The sequence below is a fragment of the Carassius auratus genome, chromosome 8 (genome assembly GCF_003368295.1).
Source record: "Carassius auratus strain Wakin chromosome 8, ASM336829v1, whole genome shotgun sequence".
In the NCBI taxonomy this organism is placed as follows: Eukaryota; Metazoa; Chordata; class Actinopteri; order Cypriniformes; family Cyprinidae; genus Carassius; species Carassius auratus.
Window position 1 is genome coordinate 7,906,760 of NC_039250.1, and position 27,812 is coordinate 7,934,571.

At 36.4% G+C, this 27,812-nt stretch overlaps 1 protein-coding gene across 4 annotated transcripts; it reads right to left on the minus strand.

Annotated features, from left to right (window-relative positions):
• Positions 1-437: 437 nt before the first annotated feature.
• Positions 438-26,954, minus strand: LOC113107170 (rap guanine nucleotide exchange factor 1-like). 4 transcript variants are annotated; one of them, XM_026269479.1, is made up of 26 exons: positions 26,762-26,954; positions 23,004-23,149; positions 22,689-22,867; positions 22,419-22,575; positions 22,182-22,270; positions 21,845-21,997; positions 18,610-18,730; positions 15,414-15,594; positions 14,903-15,286; positions 13,349-13,545; positions 11,530-11,694; positions 8,522-8,614; positions 6,843-6,919; positions 6,721-6,737; positions 6,451-6,539; positions 5,829-5,904; positions 5,430-5,514; positions 5,237-5,329; positions 4,895-5,080; positions 4,731-4,815; positions 4,560-4,654; positions 3,579-3,657; positions 3,389-3,490; positions 2,755-2,852; positions 2,524-2,652; positions 438-2,295 (listed from the first exon to the last, which is right to left on the minus strand). In XM_026269479.1, exons 1-26 carry the CDS (start codon positions 26,787-26,789, stop codon positions 2,145-2,147), a joined length of 3,255 nt encoding a protein of 1,084 aa, XP_026125264.1. In that variant the 5' UTR covers positions 26,790-26,954; the 3' UTR covers positions 438-2,144. The 4 variants fall into 4 exon arrangements, with proteins under 4 accessions (XP_026125264.1, XP_026125265.1, XP_026125266.1 ...); XM_026269480.1 differs by lacking the exon at positions 8,522-8,614; XM_026269481.1 differs by lacking the exon at positions 11,530-11,694 and having other exon boundaries at positions 26,762-26,953.
• Positions 26,955-27,812: the final 858 nt, after the last annotated feature.

A 27,812-nucleotide genomic window follows, 5' to 3' on the forward strand; every position in this document is an offset into this window, starting at 1 on the left:
TTTGCCTTTCTATTACTAATAATATAAAACAGTCTTATAATACTCTTTGCATACATTAATTCCTCTGTTTAAATGTTCTGTGTGTGTTCTGTCGCTCTCAGTGCTGTCAAAATAAAAGTCCCGCCTCGAACACATCGGCCAAGCAGAAAAACTTAGCAGCTGATGCCGATATTTGAAAAAATGTCAAGTATCTGCAGATATATTGACTTTGGCGATATATCGGTTGACAACTAGATAACAGTCTGAGCTTGTTTTTTGAATGACAGCTTTCGGAACCATAGTAAAATCACTGAGAATTTTTATTTACTCACTGAAATAAGAGAGATAATGTAGACTTTCGCTTTGGACACTTACACTTACTCTACTACCTCATCATGTTTTAAATTCTATGTGTCCCCTAACCAAAATGAAAGGATCTCACACACACACAAAACAAAGACATTGATGATATGTATATTATTTTACCAGGTTTCACAGGGTTATGTGTACAGAGGTACATGTCAGTTGTATGTTATATTCAACTGAATCATCATCATGTTGAAACAGTGATGATATATGGTCTGGGGTCTTTGGAATTTTGAAACCAACCTCAGTCCAATTCGCAGGTAAGAAAAGGTTCCCGTGAAAGCGTTGTTGCAGGGGTTCAGGCTCATACACATGCCCACTTCAAACTGTTACCTAACAGTTTTTAATCTTTGCTTCCCACAATCAACTTCAAAGTGCACATTTGATCACATCTCACAACAACAGAGTAATCTCTCTGCAAACATCCAAGTAAAATCCTTTTAAAAAACAAAAGGAAAACTGCATTGTATAAAATAAAATCAAACTGACACCACTTTATGAACAGCTTCAAGCACTTGATAGTAGGTCTGTGATCACTGCGATGGCTCTGGGAGATCTACAGAAAGGTGGTGCAATGTGAAAAGTATTGAAGTGTACCTTACAAACAGTGATAAATAATAACTCCTAAAATCTTCCTTGCAAAGACCACACACCTTCCTTTATCTATGCACATCAATACACAAATAAATTACACGCACGATTAACAAAATAATGAGTTCCCTGATTACTAACAATTATTTGTAATCGGAAGACAACTGATTTTAAATAGGTCTCAAATTGCTAAAATGATAAGGATGAGTTTAAAATAAACAGAAACATTAAAATGTAGTTATTTATGGGTGATTATATCTCACAATTCTGACTATTTTTATTTTATTTTATTCAGAACTGTGAGATAAAAGTCACAATTTGCCTTTTTTTTTAAATGTTATTGCATGGGAAAAACAGAGAAAAAACAAACTCAGAATTCTAAGAGAAAAATAGATATAAACTTGGAATTGCAAGAAATTCAGAATTCTGAATATTTTTTTTTTTTATCTTTTTAATTCTGACTTCTTTTCCCCTTTCAGAACTTGGAGAAAGTCCAAATTGTGGAACAAAGAGTCTGAATTATCCAATGTGGCAAACATGAACTTGATACACATTAAAATCGGCACACTCAGAATTTTAGTAACAAACTTTAGTATCTCAAATCCAGAAAAACTCATTTTTGAGTTCAGCTGGATACGGTTAATCTTGCAGAAAAGAAGCAACACAATCCTGATAGTGCTATTAATAACTGAGACTGTGTCTCCCTCATAATGACCTAATATCATACATGCTTCAAGCTGTTCAATACAGCAGCTGAATTTACAGCAATCCACCTAAACCTAAAGAACCTTTATGTGCATTTGTAACATACAAAATAAATAAATAAAAATATCAGTCTTCAAGGAGCTTCCACATCCAAAGTGCCCACTGAGGCATCATGGTATTAATTTGCAGTTGGAGTTGCAATAGTTTTTCCAGATTCATCCAGATGGTGAGACGGTCCTGGAATATTACCGTGAATCCCAGGTTACGATCTCAAACCACTTAATCAGAATCATGTTTTCTGTCTTCTCACCTGCCACTGTTCCACTTCAAATTTACACACACAGGTTCAGACGCAGTGCAATTACAAAATGAAATCGAATCAGTTTCAGTAAACTGTAACAGAAATACAGTATTGTTTCCAGTCTCGTAGCTGCCATTACAGTAACTTGTGATTGCTGTGCCTTGCAACTTCAGAGGAGAGTTTGTGGTTCTAGCCGAGAGAGCTACGTTCTTTCCTCTCGCTCTGTTTTCCGGCGAGTGATGTTGCGAGGCTTGATCTTCAAAGAGAGCTCCCACAACGCCTCTTCAGCTAGATGGTCACTGAAGTCGTTGAAGAAGGACACAATGTCGTCGTTGTGTTTGAGGTCATAGTGCCTGGAAGATAGAGAAGGAGAAGTCATGCAAAAAGCTTAATATGATGCTGACAAAATATAAAATGTGAAGAGATATCTATTAAAAAGACATTAGGTAACCACCAACAATGTCCCAGCCACATTTTTACAAATTAATACAATTTGAATAGATAAAATCAAGTCCTGCATATTTAGTTTTCTCTTGATGATGAATGTCAAAGGGGCTGTCCAATGTCGTCCAGGCACTCACACTTGCTGGAAGCGCCTCATAGTGTCCAGGATATTGAACTGCTGCCACCGTTTGGAAAAGTTGATCTTTCCATCAATGAGGTCAGGATTCCCAAGATGAACAAAGGTTAAGTCCTGGAGGATGAGACCTCTGTATTTTGCGGCAAAATAGGGGAAAGAGTTGTTAAAGATGAATATGACATTTTACAAGCAGTACAAAATGTGCTTTTTAATGCTTAACATCTGTTCTTACAGATACGGTATACATGGGGGCTCCACATCTGCCAAAGCTGCTCTGTACGCCCGGAAGGAGGAGGAACTGTCAATTAAAGTGCAATATTCCTCCAAACCCTGTGAAGATAACAGATATCAGTTCCTGTCATGATCGCATGAGACAGGAAGTGCTGGGTAGTAACTAATTACATGTGATCTGAATTACATAATCAGAGTCCAAAAATTAAGTACTTGTGATTGGAGTACATTACATTTTAAAATGCTCATAATCCGATTATTTTTTTTTTTAATGGATTACATGATTACATATCATTCCCACGATGGCAGTAATTTATTCAGAATTTATTGATTCTCCCTTATTCTTATTTTTTCCTTTCTAAAAATCCCATTCAGCTTTGACTATATTCACAAAGACAGACAGAAAGAAAGAAATATTTCAAGGAATATATTTTCTCTCGCTTAGCTTTTTTAAAATATCAATATTGTACATTTAATGTTCAATTAAAACAAGTTTAATAGAAAACGTGATCTAAAAAGTATTCTGAAAAACAATACCTAGACAGACGTTATTACAGTTTTCATCATGTAATCTGTAATCATTAAAGGACTACAATTAGTAAGTAATATAGCCAGCTCTGGAGTGCGTGATTTACCTCCGATGTCTGCTTCTGCCATTCCAGTCTTCTGATGGGCGCTGAATCCAGCGCTGATAATATTGCCAAGTAGGAGTTGAAGTTATTGAGTTTTCTTAAGTGCTAAATTACAAAGAGACACAGCTTCATTTAGATTTGATTCAGATTTGATTCATTGGATTAAGTCTGGAAGAATGAAATTAGTTTGGACCTTCATTATTTTGATAAACTTGAGAAGTAGTTTTTCCCGATCCTGGGCTTTCTCTTGCAGGATTATTAAGGACCGAACCCTTAAAAAGAGAGATTAGAAATATATAATGTACTGTACACTTAATGATGTACACTACCAGTCAACAGTTCGGAATCAGAAATGTTTTTTTTTTTTTACAGGAGCTTCTTATGCTCATCAAGGCTGCATTTATTTGATCAAAAACATAGTAATATCGTCAAATATTATTATGATGTAAAATAAATAAAAATCTATTTTGATATACATTCAAATCTAATTTATTCCTGTGATCCAAAGCTGAATATTAAATATAATGTTTTCGAAAGAAATTAAAAGTTTTATTCAGCAAGTATGTTAAATTGTTAAAAAGTGATAGAAGATTATATTGTTAGAAAAGATTTATAGTTTGACTAAATGCTGTTCTTTTTAACTTTGTATTCATCAAAGAATTCTGAAAAAAGTATTGCAGTTTCCAAAAAAATATTTGCCAGTGCAACTGTTGCCAACATTGATAATTCTAGTAATACATTTTACATAGCATATTACAATGATTTCTTAATGTGACACTTTACCTTGGAGTAATGGCTGATGCAAATTCAGCTTTGCATCAAATAAATAAATTATAATTTAAAAGATATTAAATAGAAACCAATATTTTATATTGTAATAACATTTAGCAAATTTTTTTTAGTTTTTCTGTATTTTTGATCAAATAAATGCAGCCATGATAAGCATAAGAGACGTCTTTAAAAAAAACATTACTCTTAAATCTTATTGATCTGGCAGTTTATGTCCATGAACATATTTTTCTCAGTCAATTTTATATTTTAGTAAAAAAAAAAAATGTGTATCATATAGGGAAGCTGTTTTATATAGGGATTTGTTTCACCACTTTTAACTGACTGGAGCAATTAATTTTTAGAAACACAAATGTATAAAATAGACCGTGTCAGAGCATCATACCAGTATGACATGTTGTTGAAATGCTCTGTGAACTGGGTCAGATTGGGGCTCTTTTCCTCATTCTGTTCCTTTGCCCAAAGTAACACCTCTGGGATCTGCAGAGGCAAGGGAAAAACGTGTTGGAAAATCTTGAATCTTTCAAGATAGAAAGCATGATGAATGAACTCGTACCTCAATCTTATAAAAGAGCTCTGCATCGAGGAGAGTCAGCTGGTCTGCGATCTCATGGCTACGGAAGTCGTGCAGAGTGCCGGGCCTGTTAACAAAGTCTAAATCAGCTCACCTCACTCTAAATGATCCATTTTTAAAAGTAAAATGATTTAGGCGAGCATTACCTGGCGGCCACACCTCGTGCAGCCAGCGTTTTGAGGGAATTAGTGTACTGCAGCAACTTCTTCTGCTGGACTTTATCTAGGATGTTCTTGCGCAGAACCCGGGCCAGGGTGAGCTCACCGTTACACAACAGATTGAACACAAGCTCCATGAGCTGCTTCAGGATGTCTTCTGTCAGCTCCACCAAACTGAAAAGTTCATATTCAAATATGCTTCACAAGCAACAACAACTGCACATATGAGACGGTGAACAACTACTAGCTTAAAAAATCGTGAGGCACAATTATTTGTAGAACAATATTTGAAATATCTACTACATTTTTGCGGCAAATGTTCCAGCTCACCAAAGCTCATCCACGACGCGCACCAGCACGAAGAAGGTGTTTTTACTAGCTCGCTGTTTGATAATGTCAGAGCTGAGAGAAAATCTGGTAAATGTGTTCAGAGTTAAGGGCAAAAGGAAGCTTGGGGTGTAAAAAGGTTAGAAATGCACAGATTTAGATAGATAAAGTGTCCCTCCCCCCTCAGAAAGGATATCTATAGCGGAGCTTTGTAATGAGGTCCTCCGGGGCTAGAAACGTTCGGTATGTGGTCAAAAAAGCTTCACAGTATAAAACCCGATCTACAAAAGAGAACAAAAAAGAAGATGCATTGATTTAATCATAATTATTGGATAAGATTTTAAAAAGTATTAATTTCTTTAAACATTTCTGACTGACCTCAAACTTTTGAACGGTAGTTGAAATGCTAAATTTTTTGTTTCATGCATGTATTATTAAATAAATGAGTGAGTGATTTATATAGCCCTTTATTGTGTATTGCTGTACACCAGAAGCGCTTTACAATCATATGATGGCGGTCTCTCCTCAACCAGCACCAGTGTGCAGCATCCACCTGGATGATGGGTTTTATTATTATTCTACATTTTATTCCTACCTTTTCGATCTGTTTCGGTGGCATGAACTACTAAAATATCGCCTGCTCCAGCTCTGACATCAGGGCCGTCATCGTTCTGAGAAACACAGATTAGGATTATGCAGTTTTTTCACAGGATGGTCAAAATTAAAGCTTTTCATGTGATCAGCTACTAAATCTAACTTCATAGAGGCATGTGATTTTTTAAAATATATTAGTTGAACAACCAGTTGGTCCTCAGGAAGCCCTATATACTTAGGGTCAGCTGAACCCTAACACATGTTGAGATGTCAGGATGTTTCATTTCAAACACGTTCTTGTTTTCAAAAGCAGAATGGAACAGGAAGCAGCATGTCTGCACACTAGAATCATATTTCCTGTCTTACTGCACAGTACAAGTGATCCACTTACTAACTCTCTCATAGAATAATTCAGCGGAGATGCTCTCTGCAGTAGGTCTGACCTTGCAGTGTGAACAGCAGTACAGTACTTCACATGCACTTCAACACTGGGCTTCACTGCAGTGGCTTTAATTCACAGGCAGAGGGCAGCAGAGAGCACACAAGCACTCTGATCATCATCCAAATCATGATACAAGCTTCTAAAATTAAAGATGGTCATTTCTGTTTCTCATAAGTTTTACCTCTTGCTTTAGTGTTAAACGAGACATTATCTCATCGTGGTCTATCAGGCAGAGCTCATCCACTTCTTCTGAGGTCAACTCTGAGTCCAACACCTTCTGCTTCCAGCTGTGAATGAGAGGATAGTTTATCAAAAGTACAAAACATGGAAGAAAATAAACGCCATATGATAAAAAGGTATCGGAGGTATTTCTTTTAAGCACTGAATGTTACCCCTCTCTGTCAGCCGGATCTTTGCTGTGCTCACCTTCTTCTGAGGTCAACTCTGGTCCCACACTTCTGCTTCCAGCTGTGAATGAGAGGATAGTTTATCAAAAGTACAAAACATGGAAGAAAATAAACGCCATATGATAAAAAGGTATCGGAGGTATTTCTTTTAAGCACTGAATGTTACCCCTCTCTGTCAGCCGGATCTTTGCTGTGCTCTGAAGCCAAGTCCTGGAGCGAGTCCTCAGCATCACAAGAAGGGTCCTGGTAATGACAGAAAAAATATGTAAGGACTATTAGGACTATCCGGAGAAGAATGGGACAAAAAAGAGACGTCTCTGTCAAATGCTTCACAGTAACAGCATATCAGGATTTTACATTTTAATAAAATGCAAAATACAGGGAAGAGCACAAGGTGATAGTTCTGCATTTCACAAAACATTCACCACAGGACTGGGGCATATTGATAACACATTACAATTTAGTGAAGCCACTGAATAACTATATACACTACTGTGAAAAGGTTTGAGGTCAGAAGATTTTTTATTATTATTTTTTTTATAATGAAATCTCTGTGCTCACCAAGGCTACATTTATTTTGATAAAAAAAAAAAAAAAAAAAAAAATGCATATTGTGAAATAATAACACAATAATATTGTAAAATATTCTATTTAAATACATTTAAAAATGTAATTTAATCCTGGTATGGTAAAGCTGCCAGCAGCCATTACTCCAGTCTTCAGTGGCACATGATCCTTCAGAAATTATTCTAATATTATTTGGTGCTCAATAAACATTTCTATTATTATTCATATTATTATTATATGTTGCTTTATATTTCATTGGAAATCGTGATGAAGTTTTTAATGTCACTTTTGATCATCCTTGCTAAATAAAAGTATACATGTATTGTTTAAAAAAATGACTGACCCCATACATTTCAATTGTAGTATAAATTGTATATCAGCTTCACAGAAAGTGTCTTAATAGCCATGACATGCATCAATAAGTGATTATCAAACATGAGATTAGATAAATCATTTGTGAAAAGCTGTTCATTTATAATCAGAAATATGTTTATGTGACTTCACATCACAGTTTTTGTCTATACATGTTAAATATGTATATACACTCACTGTAGTAGATAATTACAAATACATACATGCATACACCAGAATATTAGCCTGCACATTTACTGTTTCACCAAATAATGTTTTTTAGTCATGCCATATTTTTAAGCTAATGTCAAATGAAATTTTGCAGAAATGTAATGTTGATTTGACTGTGTAACTTTATACCACTTCGGGACAAATCTGATGATCTGTTCAAGAGTCTTAATAATTACTGCTGCAGCTGCAGGTTTTATTGTTTGGAAAGCACACAATCATCAAATCAACAATTCCTCTTTTCAGTTCTCGAATTCTATTAGAGCAACTCGATTTCACAACAATGTCTGCAAACAAAGTCATTGAAAAACTACAGGCCTCGTTTTTGCCAAGGTAGTTTTTCTGGCCACACTGCATGCAAAATCTCATACTAAACATATGTCCAACAATAGATGGAAGGATTTTGAACCAATTTAATTTTACTGTGGGCATGGTAACCCAGCATGGCATGGCAAAATTTCTTATGTAACAATACCGAGGCACGGCTGGTTACGACCAAAGCTCAGATTAGCATGCAAGAGATTTCTTGTTTGTTACTTTGGGACACTTCGTGAAATGTCCTGATGGTGGGTGTTAAGCAAAATGTGCAATTAACCAGTGGCATGATGCAAAGCCAAGCATTACAGTGACAAAAAGCACAAGCGCAGCATGTGAGGGCACCGACATGTCGGCTGCAAACGCTGACATGCTTTTACTTACTCCATTGGAGAGAGTCACATCTCCATTGGCTTGGTTGGATGAATATAGATTGACATATTCACCCTCCCCACCTTCATCATTACCACTTTCGCTCTACAGGAAAACAAGAGGGAGGACAGCACAAGCATTGAAAGGTGTCGGAGTAAAGGAGTGATTTGGAGCTGATGCCCACAAAGATGAAGAATAAAACTTGGCAGAAGGAATCTATTGCTCTGGTGGCCCTGAAATCCAAGGACATTTGTTTGCAAAGCAAGATATGGCAAGACCAGCCTCTGGAAACTTGGCACGACGTTGTGCATTAGAGTGACTTTACTACATGAAGCTGAATTGCGTTAAATTTTACTGCCTAAAACACTCTTAACTGTGGTAGAATCAATGTAATGCAAGGCTTCAGGTGACTGCCTGCTCCACTGCAGCAGAACAATTACAATAAAGGCCATCAAATGTTCAATACATGATTGTATTTATTCATAACGATCACAATAAACAATTCCTTCACCAAATAGGATCAATAACAGTCTCTAAACTGTAAGCAAGCATAATTTATCATCTAATAAAACTGTATTGCTCCCATTCTAATCAACATAGCTGTCTACATTACAAGTGTATTGACGTCAGACTCTTGCAGACAGCTTCATTAATTACAATGTGAACAGTCGCAATAAGCCGTTTATATCCAGCGCAGACTAATGTGATAGGAAGTAACTATTTTCTCTTCCTATATATTGATTAATGCATTTAGCAGACTGTTTATCCAAAGCGACTTACAATGCAATCAGGCTAACATTTTTTTATCTAACAAGTTTCCCTGGGAATCGAACCCACAACCTTGCGCTGCTAATGCAATGCTCTAGGGGGGAAGTCGTGGCCTAATGGTTAGAGAGTCGGACTCTCAAATGAAAGGTCTCGGGCCGGCAGGAAATGTAGGTGGGGGAGTGCATGTACAGTGCTCTGTATGTTCTCTGTATGTGTGCACTTTGGATGGGTTAAATGCAGAGCACAAATTCTGAGTATAGGTCACCATACTTGGCTGTATGTCACGTCACTTTTTTTTCGCTTTACCACTTGAGCCACAAGAACACTATTTAAAGTAGTTTGCAATAGGTTTTTATCACATTTAATTCAGTCCGAGTCCATTTAATTCTATTTGATTATTGTGGTATGACTGAATGATAAAAAAAAAAAAAAAAACTTTTGATACGGTGAATTTTTATGAAGGAAATATTTTTTTTTTACCAAAGCTAAAACATATCTTTTTACTTGAGCTTTTAATTAGCATAGTTGCATAATGCTTTCTTTTAGTATTACTTATTTTGAATTTACATATCTTGTTATGCATTTTATGCAGGCTAATTTCATCGTTTATTATTATGGGTTTAATCTCTGCTTGTATTGTGGGTTTCATCTTCAATCTTACTGTATGTCATGATGAGATTTTATCTTTTTATTTTTTGTAAGGAACTTTGAGCTGCACTATTCGTATGAAATGAACTTTTTTTTGTTTATTGTTTTATTATGAATAATTGCATTTTGTGTACTGAATGAATATCTATAGGGTATGGTTATTCCAACTGTGATATTATTTATTATATTATCAGATTATAATAAAAAAAATATAACAAAAATAAATTAAAAGGTTAATAATACATTAATAATAATAATCCATGATTATGGTTAAAAGAATAACCCAAAAACAAAAACAAAAAAGTCTATAATAAAAATCTATTATCACTATAATTAAATAAATATAGACATTAAATCCCATAGCTTATCCATTTAATTATTGCCACTCCTATATATATATATATATATATATATATATATATATATATATATATATATATATATATATATATATATATATATATATATATATATATAAAGACAGAGACAGATCACCTATATGTAGTAGTCACTTTCGGTATCGAAAAGAGTTCCCTGTGATTCAGAATACTTAGTCAGAAGATACAGCTCAGCAGATATAACATCATAATAGGCAGCTCAGTCACCTAACAGCAGGGAGCCTGACGAGTCCCTGCGGGGTGATGAATGTTTAACCTGCGCTTTTCAGCAGGTCACAGTTGCAGGACTCCTGTGTGGTACATGCTTTTGACTTTTTAAATCTTTAGATCTCCGAGGCGTGTGCGGGAGAAAAAAACCCCCACTGAACCATAACGAGGCAGTGCCGCCGTTAATTGAGGTTGTGAACTATTTGTTGCCTACAGGCTATAGCACCTGTGATTGATGTGAGCTATTATGAACATGTTTCCTCTTGTAGCCGCTGGCACACACACCTACACAGAGTCAATAATTAGACAATCAGCAGTGTTAGCATGTTTGTGCTACTTCTCAGCATGTGAAGACGAAGTGAAAAACTACAGAATCATAACTGCAATGTTTGAATTGCTGCACCATAGTGTTCATCGGAACAGATTTGGAGAAATACAGCATTCCATGACTTGCTCTGCAGTAAATGGGTGCCGTCAGAATGAGAGCCCAAACATCACAACAATAAACACGACTCCCGTCCACGATAAAAGCATTTTGATGTGAGAGGGCAAGAGGGTATGTTTTTTTATGAGCTGTTTGGACTCTCATTCTGATGGCACCCATTCACACCAACTTATTTGTTTGAGCTGTTTCAGATTTTAAACAGTGCTTTATCAGTGGACTGGAGTTGTGTGTAGTGCTGTGATTTCTATAAGCTGTGTGGGCTCTCATTCTGACAGCACCCATTCACTGCAGAAGAGCAAGTGATGTAATGCTAAATTTCTTTAAATCTGTTCAGATGAAGAAAAAACCCACCTAAATTATGGATGGCTCGAAGGTTAAAAAAAACAAAAACATTTCCGAATATTTTCATTTTTGGGTGAACTATTCCTCTAAACCTCTACAACAGGCAAGCAGTGCTGTTAAATTAGGCTTTAAAGAAGATATTAAGATATTCATTTATTAGTCCAAAACAAGAAAAATGCGTTGGAGGCCTGCGAAAGCCAAGTGGGACTCACCGTAGGGACAGGCAGGGAGCCCTGGCGGTTCAGAGAGGAGTAAGATGCAGAAAGGCTGAGAGCGGTTTCTGTCTCACCAGGGCCAGGCCCAGACGCACACTGCTGCAGCTGACATGACAGAGAGGAGGAAGAGGAAGAGGAAGGAGACGCAGAGTGTGAGGAAGCCTAGGACGGAGGAGAGGAGCAGAGGAAGGAAGAGAAGAAAGGCCAGAGATTCATGCACAGTGTAGATTATCGAGCAGATGTGAGCTGAATGGAGAAAAAGACCTTAGTCAGAGTAGACGGCATAGTAAATGTGACGCAAATGAAACATTTTTAATCATGGTTTGTGAAAATTAGACGTGACCTAAGACCTTAAAAGCCCTATTGGGATGCTATTTTTAATCAGATCCAGTTAAATATGACGTCTATTCAGACTGAAGTTTACTGTGCAGCAGGAAAGAACAAAGTTAAGTGAATGAATTGCGTAAAATACTGTGAGACAAAGGGTTCTGTTTTTTGCCTGTTAACTGCTTGTGCTTGCTAATCAGAGCGTGGGAACAAAAACAGGAAATCAGTAAAACTAAAAGCACAAACAAATGGTTAAACATGTAGGTATTCTAGCTACTAGCACATAAGCTTACTTTATACCTGAGCTTAAAACTAAGCAACACACCTCAGTGAATCCTTCTGTTCAGTCACGTGGAATGGGAGAGAAAACAGTGGAAACCAAGACAAATGAAATGAGGCAGATGGGTTAGCAAGACAAGAACGAGGACAAAAGCAAGAACAGTGCAAAGCATTGAAACCATAGATATGTATAGAGGCCTTATTCGATCTTGGAACGGTTAACTTGACGTCATTCACCATAATAATCAATGTATATTCAAAGATATGCAAGCATACAACTTGCTGTTGTAGATGTACACCGTCAACATGCTCAAAGGTTCGCAGAATGTTCCAAAACTTGCGGATGGCTTACGTATCGCGGCCCATAGAACCATTCCATAAAGAAGAATCTATATGACTGATATATAGCATTATATTCCTATTTCCTATATTTTTATCCCTTGGTGCCCACTTATAAACTTATAAGTATAATATAACAAACTATATTTCTAACACTTCAATTGTGCCTTCAAGATTTCTATGTAAATTTCCTTTATACATGTCAAATAAGATACAGAGTCTTACAATTGTTTGGTTGTCAGACTTCCCTCTGCGTCCTATAGGCATTTAATAATTTATTTCACACAATCTCTTTGTAAATCTTCATTAGAAAATCATAAAAAAAAAGTCTCTGTTCTAAAATGTCACAAAAATAACCAAGAACCTTGTTAAAATAAACATCAGTCGCTAGTTTCTAACATTTGGATGCCACAAAAAATGTGCAGAGCAGCAGGTGCTACACACATCCACGAATAGCTTCTTCTTCGAAGATTTAAAGGATGTAACCACATTTTATTTTTATTTGAGCTGTTTCTCATAGGCAACCATTAGCTGAATAAACATCAGACATGTTCACACAACATGCAATGAGAAAATGGATGGTGTAAGATAAAGACGTACTTTTAATGGTATAATATGACACTGAATGCCCAAGGCAACACTTGAACTTTAGTAAGACCAACAGAGAATGAATGTTTTGCTTCAAGCAACTTAATATAAGCAATAATCTGACACTACGGGAAATATAATACCGCTACCATTATGATTAATGGTGACTCAGAGTAGGATGAAAAACATTGCATCAACATTTAAGGAGGGTGAGATTGAGACAGACAGAAAGTGTGTACAGTGTGTGTGGGCGCAGCACTGACGGCTGTGATCTAGCTCTCACCAGTTGTCTCTGTTTGGGTGGCAGCGCTGGTGGAGGGACGGTCTCATCGCTGCTGCTGAAGGAGTCGTTGAGACCGTACACTTCCTGAAATCGCTTCCTATTGCGCTGCTCGTAAATGCTTTCGCTCTGAGGCGTTTGGTAGAAAACGGAAGGCAGTGGCTCAGAATAGTCCTCCATAAACTGCATGTACTGCAGAACTGTGGTTTAAACAGGGCAAAACGTAGATGGGTTAAATCAAGACAAAGGCAAACAGGTGGTGAACACTAGCACATGCAATAGAGAGGGTAAAGGTTATAATGTCAACAGGCTCTGAGACTGTGAGAAGTTGTAAATTTAGCATTTTAATTGGTTTATGAAATTATGCTAATTATGGTCATATTCCCATTTTGTGTGCAAATGAATACTTATTTTCAATATTCTGCTAGCTAGAATGAGTCTGTATTAAACAGCTGTCATACTTTTTTTTATCTGCATGCAGAGAAACAAAAGTATCTTTGCCTATATTTTTTAATTCATCCCATCCCACAAACTGAACATGTCCGCAATGCTCTGTAATTCTGAGTAAATCAAATTTAAAAGAGAAAAACAGCATCCTCTGTGTGGCCTCTCATAAACTCTTCTATAAAGCCACAGCGCTCATGTGCAAATTACGACATGATTCAATCGTCCCTCCCACCAAACAAGAGTCTTTCAGCAAGAGCTCATTTCCTGCTGGCTTGGGTGAGGCCTTGAACTGTATTCAGTCAGAGATTTCTCCAACAAAGGCATTATTCCATCTGACCTCGCACTGAAGCTGACATCACTGTTTCCCCACCCCTACCCCAACAGTGAGGGGCTTTGCAGAGAAAAACTGGTGAAAAACTGGCTTTGCCAAACTGCGTCACACATTACACAAGGAATTAACAGCTTAGTCTGAAGACAAAAGCCAGGGCTTGAACTACTTGTTTGGTCATAGCACTCAAAGATTAAATTCTGCCTATAAAGTTGGCCTATTTTCTAAACACGTTATTGATTTTATTGTGAACGATTAATCGGTGCATAGTTAATTATTTATCTAATAATTTTTCAATCTAAACGTCATAACTTGATCTTAACATTAAATTAATTCTCTCTGGTGGTGAGTGCCAGACTTCAACAATAAATCTGTTAAACTCCTTTAACTGCAAGTTTGCATTAAGAGGTGGAACCTCCATTCAATCAACTACCGATGGATAGAATCAAGTCCACGCTCTACATTTCTTCAGGAATTCAAATAATCAATTTTCCAGATGATGAACAATAAACCATGATTTATCCTATTTAAAAGAGTTTGAAGATTTAAAACGACAGACAACAAAACTGAAGCACGGCAGCTTTTAGTAAAATGCATATAATTAACAGCAACATTATCATCCATTGATGTGAACACTAATATAGTTCTAGTTCTTGTTGTGCATGGATCTTTACTCTATTTTCCCAAAGTGCAACAGCACTACATTGACAGATCAAACTAGACAAGTGTTTCTTAATCTGACTTGCTATCCTACAAACAACATTTGAGTTCCTCATACTCACTATGGCGACTCTTCTTCTCCGGCAGGGGTGGAGGGCTCTGGGGGACCTGTGCATCCTCAGCAGAGCCAAAGTGTCCCATTAGTTCTCCAGGGTTCGAGGGTGGCATTGAAGGAAATAGGGGGAATGACTGGGTCTGCATGTCCTCATCAGAAACATTGTCATATTGAGAGTACAGTCGTTCCACCTGAGGTGGAGGGGGTCGCCGTTCCTTCTTTGGGAGAGCGGGCGGGATTGATTGAAGCTGAACAGGGGAGGAGGATGATTCATTGTGAGACTCGGGGAGCGGGCTCAGACAACCCCCTGTGTGCGCGGGAGGGTTCTGGTCAATGCTAGACAGGTCCTGATGCAGGAAGTCATAGTCGGGGTCATAGCTCTCCGCTGTGTCTGAGTAAAGCAGTGGACAGAATAGAAAAGATAAAACTCATCTATATATTTAAACCACTTTTGGGCCGTGTAGTCTGACAAGTTATCGTTACAAAGTAGTTTTCTCAACAATGATTTAAACACTCACCTAGAGTCTCGCAGCTGGTGTTACGAGAGCACTGTCCGCTGTCCTGCTCCAAAGATGATAGTTGTTCATCTGACTTGCTCAATATGCTGATGCTGCCACATGGGGACAGTCGTGGCGATTCCCCTCCATAGGAGTTACTGCCTCCTGAAAAACGCCTCTGTAAGGCATCTGCCTCATATTCCTTTAGATGAAATTAAGAACAGTTAACCTCAAGAAACAATCAAACATTAAATATTTATTCAACTTAATGTTTCATTCCGGTATGGCTTTTTCTCTTCTGTATCAAAACATTTTTTAAATAATGTCTGTGGACACCATGACTTTCATTTCTTGGACAAAAACAGTTGAACTGTCCTTCCAAATTAAATTTTGTGATTCACAACTTATTTAAGGATCAGTAAATAATGGAACAATTAAAAACAAAACAATTGTGAACTATCTTTTCAAAAGCCACCCTATCTACTGCATATACACCTAATATGTAAGGGATAATCAACGGCTAGCCATGTATTAAAGGATTTTAAATGCACGATGTGGAGGCAAAGAACCGCCTGATGCAAACTGCATTTTAAATTTTAATTTTACATTTTAATGCATGGCTAGCAGTTGATTATCCTGCTTATTCCATGGTCATTTGCCAAGTTACAGACCAGTTAACACTAGTATAGCACTTTGCAGCACTATATTTGACAGAATGGGTAAAATGCTAAAAAAAAAAAATTTGTCAGTTAGCTCTACAATTCTGCCCACTTCAGATCAGAGAGAGATGAAATAGTCCCGTAGATTTACTTTTATTTGAATTAATTATACTATGTTTCTCTATTAATTACCGATCGAGAGAGAGAGAGATGACAGTTGTGTGTACCTGCATGTTGTGTCTGTGCGTCTCTCTCTACAAACAAATACATCAAAAACTGCCATTTTACCATCGTTGCTGAGGAATATAATGTAGCGATCTAGTATCTAGGCAACTTTATTAATAAAAATCATGGGGAAGCCTTAACAACAAGTTTATGTGTGTGTGCAGTGCAATCTGCAATCTCTCTCTCTCTATGTGTGTGTGTGTGTGTGTGTGCATCAATTGAAGCAGCACATTAATATGGATTGGTGATTAAACTGACTCGAAACTACCTGTGCATTAAACAGATTTACTGCATACCTGCCAGCCAATCAGAATCCAGTATTCAGACAGACCATGGAATATATATATATATTAGTGCTGTCAATCGATTAAAAAAAATTAACTAATTAATCGCACAATTTTTTAAAATTAATCGCGATTAATCGCGATTAATCGCAATTAAAAGACTGAAACTTTTTGGATATGTAAATGAAAAATGTAAATAATTAATGTAAACTCAAGACAAAGAAACTATTTAAATTCAAAATATGATTGTTTATTGGAATTTTTGTTTAACTTGTAACACAGATTTTCTCATGTAAACAACATACCTGCAATAAACCATCAATATCCTCCAAATTAACTGTTGGCTTGAAAGCCATATTTATTACAGAAATAAAAACACAGGCATGTAAGTACCATTTGAATTTCAAAACAATCAATGCCAATAAAAAACAAAAATGATTTCCATGTTGAATTCTAAGTGGACTGCAAAAAAATTCCAAAGTATAGTCATTGCCAGTGCTTTAAGTGGGCCAGTACACACAGGTACTCAGTACCGCCACTTCCAAATATAGCTCTTGAGCGTACCGCCACCTCTCCGTGCGCCCAGAACGTGCTTTTAGCGTACCAGTACGTTCATTTGGACATCTGTTTTAATAGAGGTTTTAATCTTTTACCTGCACTGCCGATTTTCAGAGCGCCCTTCACAATGCAAGCTTCCTAATTCATCCCACCCAGAGCAGAAACTACATTACCCATTCACCCTTAAGTTATACAAGTGAATAGCGCATGTGTCGCTTTTCCCACTGTTAAGTGTCAACAACTCAACGTGGCCGGAGAAGGTGTGTGAAACTCGTTGTGAGTTATACTAAAGCAAAATCTTGAGTATTTATTGTCTGATAAACATTAAAAACTGTCTGCGGAGGTTGAGTCGTCCTGCAGCCCCCGCTGGCTGCTCATTGGCTGCAGCATCTTTTTTCTAAGTTCTAAAAAAATACCGTAGACGGCAAGGCACAAATTTAGATATTCATTTATCTAATTAATCCATAGCCTATGCACAAAGACAATATGATCTTTTTGTCCCCTTTTTGTTTTAAAGCTTGATGAAGAGAGAGAGAGCGCAAGTTGCTGCAGCTGAGGAGGACAGTGATGCACGCGCACAGGAGTGATTGACAGTTCGCGGCACTGTGTACAAAAAATACTCCGCTACACAATTATTTCGTTATTTTCATTTAAGCTTATTAACGTTTGCGTTACAGAAAGGTCTGATTTACGCACTGTTACAGTCATTGTTTTTTTTTTTTTTTTTTAAACAATGACATTTGAGTTCATGATTTTAATGTTGCTGTTTCTTGTGGCAGACTGAAGAGTAATCCGGCAGAGTTTTATACTGAAACTTTCCGTCTAAAAGTCCTTCCTTGGTCTTATCCATATTTCTTTGCACGTTGAACACACATAGGCCACAACTGGAAATAAAAAAAAAACTGCAACCGCGTTAATTGCGTTATTTTTTTTTAACGCGTTAAATATTTCAAATTAATCGAATGCGTTAACGCGCTAATTTTGACAGCACTAATATATATATATATATATATATATATATATATACACATACACACACACACATATATATATATATATATATATATATATATATATATATATATATATATATATATATATATGTGTGTGTGTGTGTGTGTGTGTGTGTGTGTGTGTGTCTATGTTGGTTGTTAATTACCAACAAACCATTGACTGATTTTATTGTTTTTTTTATCTATATAATGAATGTCAGTAAAGTGCAATGTTGTTTTGGACCAAAATGAATTTAATTTTATTGACAACAACAGACATTAGGATGAGTAAATTATTTATTTTTGGATGAACTATCTGTGTCTATCTTTAAACGTCAACTCAGCAACCTTTCATTGCACTAAACCAGACTAATTCCGAGAGGTCACTAACGATCAGTTTTTGGGGAAGAAGTCTTGTGAGCCACAACACTGTCATTTAAGGCCCACATCAGGCTCTTATGTCGCAGATTGGAGCATCAAGGGAACATCAAAATCTTACCTGTCGACAGATACCTATAGGAAGACTTGATCCACTAGTGGTACGACTCATTGGTGCAACCACAGCAATTCTTGTGGGAGACGGTGCCGACTGACGCTTCTTTGGGGGAAGAGCTGGTGGACTGCAAAGGGAGAGTTTGTTTAGCCAATACTAGCATCCAAACAGATGTCATATTGACAGGTAAATTGGTCTCATACAAGATGTCACTCAAGAAACCTACAGACAAATTCTGTGTTAAGAAAATCTGCAACCAATCCTAAGCCACCAGGAACATTTTTGCAAATCAAAAATGGGATCCAGCTCTGGAACCACAAACCACAACTTCATAAATCAATCATTCAGTCAGTCTGGTTAGTTGCTCTGTTGTCCCAAAACAGCTGCTAACAGTGAAGTCATACAGCAGAGCGACTAGCAGAAGAACTGACTCATAGTGAATGTAGAGTATGTCTGGCTGACATTTACAAATACCGATTCATTTTTGAATAACCAGTCTCAGCATACCAAGTCAGATTTTAAATGGTTTCAACAGACGAGAGGCTGGAATGGAGATTAAATAAGGTTCTTGCTATGAAGGGAAAATATAAAACACCTGGAGGATCTGTCGTAATTCTAACACAGTCATTTATTTTAACAGTCTGACTGATGTAAGCTCATTTTCGGCTGTGAGCCGAGAGACTATTGGCCATGAAAGCATCTACATGCCATTTCAGTGAGCTAATTGTGCTTCACAGCACATTTGGGATTTTAAGTCTGCAACAACAACTGAAAACAGACAGCGACACATTTCATTATTAATCAGGGCATTGCACTAGGCATGCAGAACTTTCATCAGAGGTGTAATGTGCCGTTTAAAAAAAAAACTTGTTTTAATTAAAAACAGTGAGCTGCACGGAAAAAAAGGTATTTGATGCAAGTTGTCTGAAGCACGTGAGCATGCTGAATTTATAGTTTCATATTGTCAGGTTGCCACATCGAGCCCTTTCACAGAGTGAGCAATGTGAACAATGTGGTTGAGAAGTTTTTCACCACAACACAACTTAGACTTTATGGTTATATTCTTATAATGTGAATATTTTAAAGCAGCTCGTCCTTACGACAATGTGCAGTTAAATGTTGCAGCCTTTTTCGATGTCAAATACTTGATAAACTGTGCAAATACTTGTTTGTTATCGAAAGCGATTGCAATCATTTTAATAACGCTGGACATCAAAATTTACGTTTTAAATAATTGAAATATGCAATGCTGCATCTAAATCTGAATAACATAAACCTAATTTATAATTAGCATTTCTGCACATTTGCATTTTGTGTGAATTAACCCTATTAAAGGCACAATATGTAAATTTTTCGCTGTTAGAGGGTGCATTTTCAAAACAAACAAAAAAACACAGGTGTAGTTTGATGATGCCGTCACAGAGTGTGGAATCATGGGATTTTCAGTGCTGGAAATCCATTTATCCTTTGCTGAAACTTCCCCGTCATCATAGAGAATGCCGGTCATGGCTGCTTAGCAACAGCAGACGCAACTGGAGCACAAGCTACCGAGCACTTTGGAAAAAAAAAAAAAGCAGCGCGGCTATCATGTGAACGGCCCCTTATAATGCTACTCTGTGTTGTCGTTACCTGTCTAATAAAACAAATAGCATTAGCATACTAAAGCATATTTGGTGTTTCCATGTTTCCAACAAAACAAAACCAGAAATCAAGGGTGTAAGACATCATGACCAGGGATGAGGCACTTTTTAAAATTTCTCTGGATTAAAATATGCTTCGAAACATTTTTGATAATGCAAGTCAGCAAAGTAAAATAATACAAGTCAGCAAAATATATAACACTGCTCTAGCGATTTTTGGATATTTTAATAATAAAAAAAAATGTGCCTTTAAGAATCAAGCTTGCTTTAAATTATAGACCAAAAAAATCTTGCTGCTGAGTGAACAAACCAGGTGGTAGGCTAAAGCTGGCATCAAAAATAATCTCAAACAATCATCTTATATTTCGGAGACAATCTTGTCGGAAGGCTGGAAACACGCCAAAAACATGGAAATGCCAGCAAATAATTCAGAGTCTTTAATGCCAGCGGCACAACCTAATCCTCTCCTGTCTAGACTTGGTATCAGAGTATCCCTTCTTGCTGTTTCTGTCTCTCTTTCTTGTCTCTTTCAGTCTTTAGTGGAGAGCTGACACTGTTAAGTTCATTTCTCAGAAAACAGCCCATATGTCAATGACTGTCTGCTGGAGGAAGCAGAGCCTTCGCTTGCTGAGCCCTACAAAGACCTGAATTCTCAAGAACAGCACTATTTATAGCTCTCTTTCACACCTTTTCTTTAGGCATCCCACAACACGAGATGGGTTCGTGCAATCATCTGTAGCCAAGACCAGCACTTAAAACATACACAACATGCTGCTGCCAACCACAACACAACTGTGATCTCTAAATGTTTACTGCATGTAATCCAGATAAGATAGCATGATAAGATAACACAGCACACTTCATATTTCCTCTTGTAAACTGCTCACCTTGTGAGGTACCACCTTACACTCACTTGTTTCACTGCATGAAGCTTGTAAGACTAAATACACAGTCATTTCTGATCAAAACTATGCCAACATTTGTAACAGTATGAAGCAGCTAATTTGAGACTTTTTTCATATATATATATATATATATATATATATTTATAGTGCTGAACGATGATTAATATTTTTTTATCGAGATAAATCGTGATGATTTTTTGCCATTAATCGTATTGTTATACACAAAATTCAATAATGAATTCAAAAGTAATGTATTGTGCACTTCTTTGAAAGTATTGCTATATGAACAAAAGTGCAATAATATTTGATTTGCAAACCCTTTACACACACACACACACACAAACACACATATGTGTGTGTGTGTGTGTGTGTATGAAAATATTTAATAACATTTTACATAAAAAAACATTTTACAGTATTTCACATTTATTTATTTTATACAAAATATAGAATTTGAAAATATAATTATTGAATTTTGAAAATATATTGAACTTTTAATAATATTAAAACACTGTGTGTACAATATATATATATATATATATATATATATATATATAGATAGATAGAGAGAGAGAGAGAGAGAGAGAGAGAGAGAATATTTAAAAACATTAAAACACTGTGAATCTATATATTTTTATTTAACAACGTTTATTGTATATATAAACACCATGAAGAATTACTTAGACATTTTCATACCAATGTTCAGGCACTTTGAGTCCAGGTAGGGGAGGTTTAGGAGGGGCCACTTCCTCATCAGGGACATTATTTGGGGTCTCTGTGACCTCAGCTGGGGTAGGAGTCTCATTCAAGACGGTTTCTTTCAACTCAACAACAGGGGGCTCTGGAACACTGCCATAATAAAGTTGTAGAAATTAATGAAATAGCAATTCAGCGCTGACACACAACATTGTATTGTAGGTCGACAGCCCAGCTGGTGACTTGTACTGAATTTAAAGGTGGTTTACAACATCACCCACCCCAATTTTAAAGAATTTTTCAAGGAATCAAGTTTTTCAAAAAGGTTTCCATTTACCGTTGTGGACTGGCGACAGGGGGCACGGTTTTGACAGGTGTGGTAGGGGAGGGGTGCTCCTGTTTCTCAATGGCGACTTTAACCAGCTCCTACAGGAAACCACAAGCAAAGTCAGATTTACACAGAACTATCCACTAAAAACAAACCCATGGCTAAATACAGCTGGAATATTGGCAGAAAACAGCTGTCAGACAGAAGACAAGTCATGACAGACAGAGTTCTATAGACTATTAATACCTTAACACCATCCAGCACTGCTTTGATCACAGTGGTGACAGTTGTAACTGTTTCTTTATCTTCCAAATTCACCCCCTCCAGCATCACTTGGTCCGACCAGCGAATGAGGTTTGCAAGACTTTGATAGAGCCGACTGAGACAGGAGGACACTTTTGAACTGGTGACAGATGGATGGGGGAATTAAATATTTATACAGTTCAGGGAGAAATCATGTTGTTTGAAAGCAGAACAATAAACGTATTCTCTCAGGAAGTTCAAAAACATTTTCACCTGCTTAGTATCTTGCCATCAAGTTGTACCAATCCCATGATGGCCTCCAGAACTTTGCTAGCAGAACCAGGAAGCATTTCCAAGACCTTCTTGTCCACCGCCATCTTGTCGATAATCGTCTTGAAGTACCGCAAAGCGCTGACCACGTCTTTCTCATGCTCCTCTAATCGACTCGGATTCTAAATGTGGCAAAAAGAGAGTCAGCAAAACCAATGTCTTCAATACGTCCAAAGATAATAACATGCTTATTTGCCTTCAGATCGTCCATGTTTTCAGACCAAAAGATTTGTTTCTAAAGCTAATATCATCTACTACCTTGGTCTCGGTCTTCTCTGGGGACTTCACGGGCTGTTCTGGTGGTGGTTTGGACTTTTTGTTTGATGGTGTCCGCTTGATTTTGGGAGAGTGGAATTTGTCCTTTAGTTTCATTGTAAATGATGTCAAGTGAGAACGCTGGGATTCTGAAAGAAGACGAAAACACTCATTATTATGAGGTGAATTAGATCAAAAAAGATAATTTGCTCATTTATAGATATAAATATAATATTTATTTATTATACACTGTTACCAGAATATAAAGTAATTTTGTGATATAGAGCTCTGTGATGGACATTTAATAATTATATTTTATTGACAGTTTGAGTTAGCTTTTATTTATTTATTAATTATCAAGTAATTATTTTCTTATGTCGTTTGTCTTTTTTTTTTTTGTTGGTTTTATTAATTGGATTCAACTTATTTTATTTCAGCTAAGCAACATTTGTAAATTTTGTTATCTAATGATAACTCTGTTAATTGAAATAAAACAGAAATACAAAAACAGTTAAACTTTAGTATAGGGTCCAATTCACACTAATAACTACTTGCTTATTAGCATGTCTATTATTAACATATTGGCTGTTTATTAGTGCTTATAAGGTACATATAATGCATGACATCCATAATCCTACCCAATACCCTAAACTTAACAACTACCTTATAAACTATTAATAAGCAGCAAATAAGGGGTTAATTGAGGCAAAAGTCATAGTTAATGGTTAGTTAATAGTGATAACTGGACCCTAAAATAAAGTGTGACCACAAAAACTTTAAATGATTTCATTTTTTAAACCATTTTATTGTTAGCTGAACATGACTACATTAACTCAAAGTATTCATGTCATCTTTCGCAGTAATTTAAGCAGCAGCTCTATGAGACATCAACCTTATTCTGTATCTTGGGAATACATGCGAGATACAGTGAAATCCTCTTTGACTACAAACTGAATTGGTTACAGTGGGACTTACTGCTCTCTTGGAGCGTGCCGCTCTGGAACGAATTCTGGTGATTACACTATTTTGCAGGCCACAAAACCATTTAGGGGCAATTTATCCTCACACACATTACAGGAATGAAGTGCTCGGTGTTTTCTAGGGTGCTCGGTGAACTTTCAAATCATACGATACAGAAAAAGCAAGAAAGAATCCGACAAGTGAGTTTTGTCAGGATTAACCCGTGTGGATATTAGCTCTGAAAGTTGGGTGTGCATTATTTAGGCTGACGAAACAACTTTCTGAAAGAAAAAAAAAACTAAGCCTACAGTTTTGAAAGTTGTGAAAATCATGTGACCTATTTTAGAAGTCAGTGGGTTTTAGTTTACATCTTCTGCGCGACATGATTTACTCATTACTAGCTAGTAAGACCCAGCTGGTTTAAGCAGGAAAGATCATCTGATTTAAATAATCAAAAATCTGGAACTGAGTGAGTCATTGTTAATATTTTAGAACCAGTTTCCTGGAACAAAAAGATTGTGAATGTACATTTAAATTTGTTATTGGTAATCTGACCTCTAATAAAAAAAATAAAAAAAAAGAGAACAGCAGATTCATTTAAAATTGCGCAGGACTGGAATTACCCAGGACGATGGAAGTTTACTCTGATTTATCTCACAGTAACTGATGTGACTGCTAATCTAAACAGGTTAAATTGCCCATGAGAGCCAACTTCCTGAAACACTGTCTAAGAAAACGCACCGCTCTGCTAATAAAAACACGGCAAACTAATAAGGTGTGCATGTGCTTTCAGAGGATGTGATCTTTCCATCCGCTTCTTGAACCTCACGCAGTGGGAAGTGCAGTCTACTAATTCATATCCTCTTTTTTACATATCCTCATCTGAAACAAAGTAGTCGACCACAACCTCTGAACTGAATTTTTTTCCCCCCTCTTTCACGCTTTCAAGAACCGTCCTCAACCTCTGGCCACATCTTAACCTAAAGTTTCCACCAACTAGATGAGAAGCTACTAAACACAGAGTCTGGGTTTAAAACATCAATCCATGAAAGCTTCATTAAAGCGTTTATTTTGACTGATCCTTTGTGTTTCATCACTCTCAGTCAGATTTGTGCAACACTGCATCTCCCAACAGCTCTAGGCTATATTTAAATCATAAAAATGGCAAAGTAACAAAGACAACTGAAGATAAAAATATTGTCGGCATGATCTGATAAACTTGAAAAGTGCAAAGAAACTTCTCTTTTCCGTTTCTGACGACTTGGTTACTAAAGTAATGCAAACACCTCTATCAGCTTAAACAAGAACAGTTCGAGAGAGATGTCTGAAAGCAGAAGACAATGGCCAAAATCCTCCTACGCAAACCAGCTTCGACATCACAGGGCCACAGAGATGAACAACTGAACTTCTGACAAGAAAAATACCCACAAGTGATTCAAATTTCTCTGAACCCCCACAGAAAGGAAGTGACAATGGTAGCAACCTCAAAGAGTAGTTAACAGACATTTGGCTTTATTCATAAAAAAAAAAAAAAAAAAGTCACATGCACACTGACTGAGTGCAGAAGAGTAAAACATAAAACTTGCACTGAACAGTTTCTGCACCTCTCTCTCTCTCTCTCTAATCTAGCCTGACGTCAAATCAAATGATTCAAAACTTATTAAAGGAGCAGTGAAAATTTGCTGTAAATGACTCATCCAAAGGCCATCCAAGATACAGATGAGATAGAACAGATCTGGAGAAATGTAGCATTACATCACTTGCTCACCAATGGATCCACTGCAATGAATGGGTGCTGTCAGAATGAGAGCTTTTCATATTTAAATTACAGCTTTAAAAATTTATTACAAGTATCTTATATATCTATTTATTTATGATAAGATGATGCAGTAGCATAATGCATATCAAAGGTATACTGCGCATGACATATACCGTAGTGTAACATACCAATTTTTTTGTTTATCTACAGTATCTGAAGCTGAGTGAACTGTCAGCCTATAGTAAATGACTCAAACTTCTCTAAAAACCTCCGAGAAAGGAAGTGACAGTAGTAGTCGTTACTTGTCAGTGTAACTTCTTTCATCAAAGTAACTAAAACATGAGAAGAAATCTTCAAGTTAACAGTTAAAGAGTATATCTTTATATAGCTGTACATATTTACATTTGTATATAGATTCGACTGTACGTAAATATCTATATATCAATCTATCTATCTGTCACAAGCTCGTTTAAACATTTAAGCATTTATACAACACATATGATTATTCAGATTATTAATTTTAACGTATGGGTAAGTTACGTTTAAATGCACAGAATAGTAAATTTTGTGGACAGCAGACCATTACAACACACCAAAACACGGTCAGAAAGGGCCAGACAGCAGCACAAAAACCGTTACACAAACTCTGTATAGATTACTAGAAGCACATAAACGCAAACTACATATTAAAATAAACAGCATATAGGAGAAAATTTATGAAAACGAGAAGTCTGACAGCTAACGTTAGCTAAAGTCAACAACAGCACTATGAGAAGCGCCGTCCACACCCAAATACAGCTGTCTGAGACAGACTCGTGTAGACATTAATACCAAATATTCGTATAAATGTATTTAAAGACCCGAATATATAATCTAAGGCATTTATATGACGCGTTTCGTTATTAAAACTAAGATAAAAGATAAGATGCTTGTACACTGTCAGTGGCCTTGAACCCGCGTCTGAAGCTAATGCTAACACGGCTAACTGAAGTTCATCTACACATTATTAATACGTTAGATGTAAACAAATGCAAACACTTACCTTGCTTGCTGTCTATTTTTCCAGACATTTTGGTGACTGTTAGTGTGCTGGTCACGATTAGCAATCGAAAGATGTTCGTTTCTCGCCGTTATTCCAGCATCTTAAGGAGACAGACCGGTCGATGTGGTCCTGGTCTGTGTGTCTGTGTGTGTGGATGGAGGAGGCAGAGCCAAACACACACACACACACAGACAGGCCAGCAGTAGATGATGATGATGATGATGATGGTGAGTGGAAGTGTGTGATTTCTGCAGTACTGTCGCCTCCATACGGTGAAAACAACACATTGACAATGTAAGCAAAAGTGGAAAGAAAACCATTATATTATATTATATTATATTATATTATATTATATTATATTATATTATATTATATTATATTATATTATATTATAAATCCCCACAAATATAATATATGTATTAACATAAAACAATTTTGTGAAATAAGTGACTGAAACAAAGGTTTAGATTTAGTTTTCAGACATTTATATTTTTGACATTATCTTATCTTGATCCCCACAAATATAATATAATATAATATAATATAATATAATATAATATAATATAATATAATATAATATAATATAATATAATATAATTCTGTATTAATAAAACACAATTGTGTGGAAAATGACTGAAACAAATGTATCGATTTTTTGTCAGACATTTATATTTTTTTCATATATTTGGGACATTATCTTATTTCATCTCATCTTATTTTATCTAATCTTATCTACCATTTCATACAGTCGATTGATGATTAATATGAGGAAGGGCAACAACTATTACTACGTGATGGAGCCTAGAGAATATCCCTAAAATTCAAAATATGTGGCAAAATGCCCATTTGAAATTTTGTCTCATATTTACATCACATAATTAAGACATATCACACGAGCTATAGGCTAAGTTTAATACAAGTGCAAATGCGATACTCATACAACAGTTAATTAAGAAGTTAATATTGTGTTTGTCTGTTATGCTCAATTTTGCCAACCAGAAGATAAAGACAAAGCAGAACTGTTCATCTCCGAGCAACCCACACCAGCATT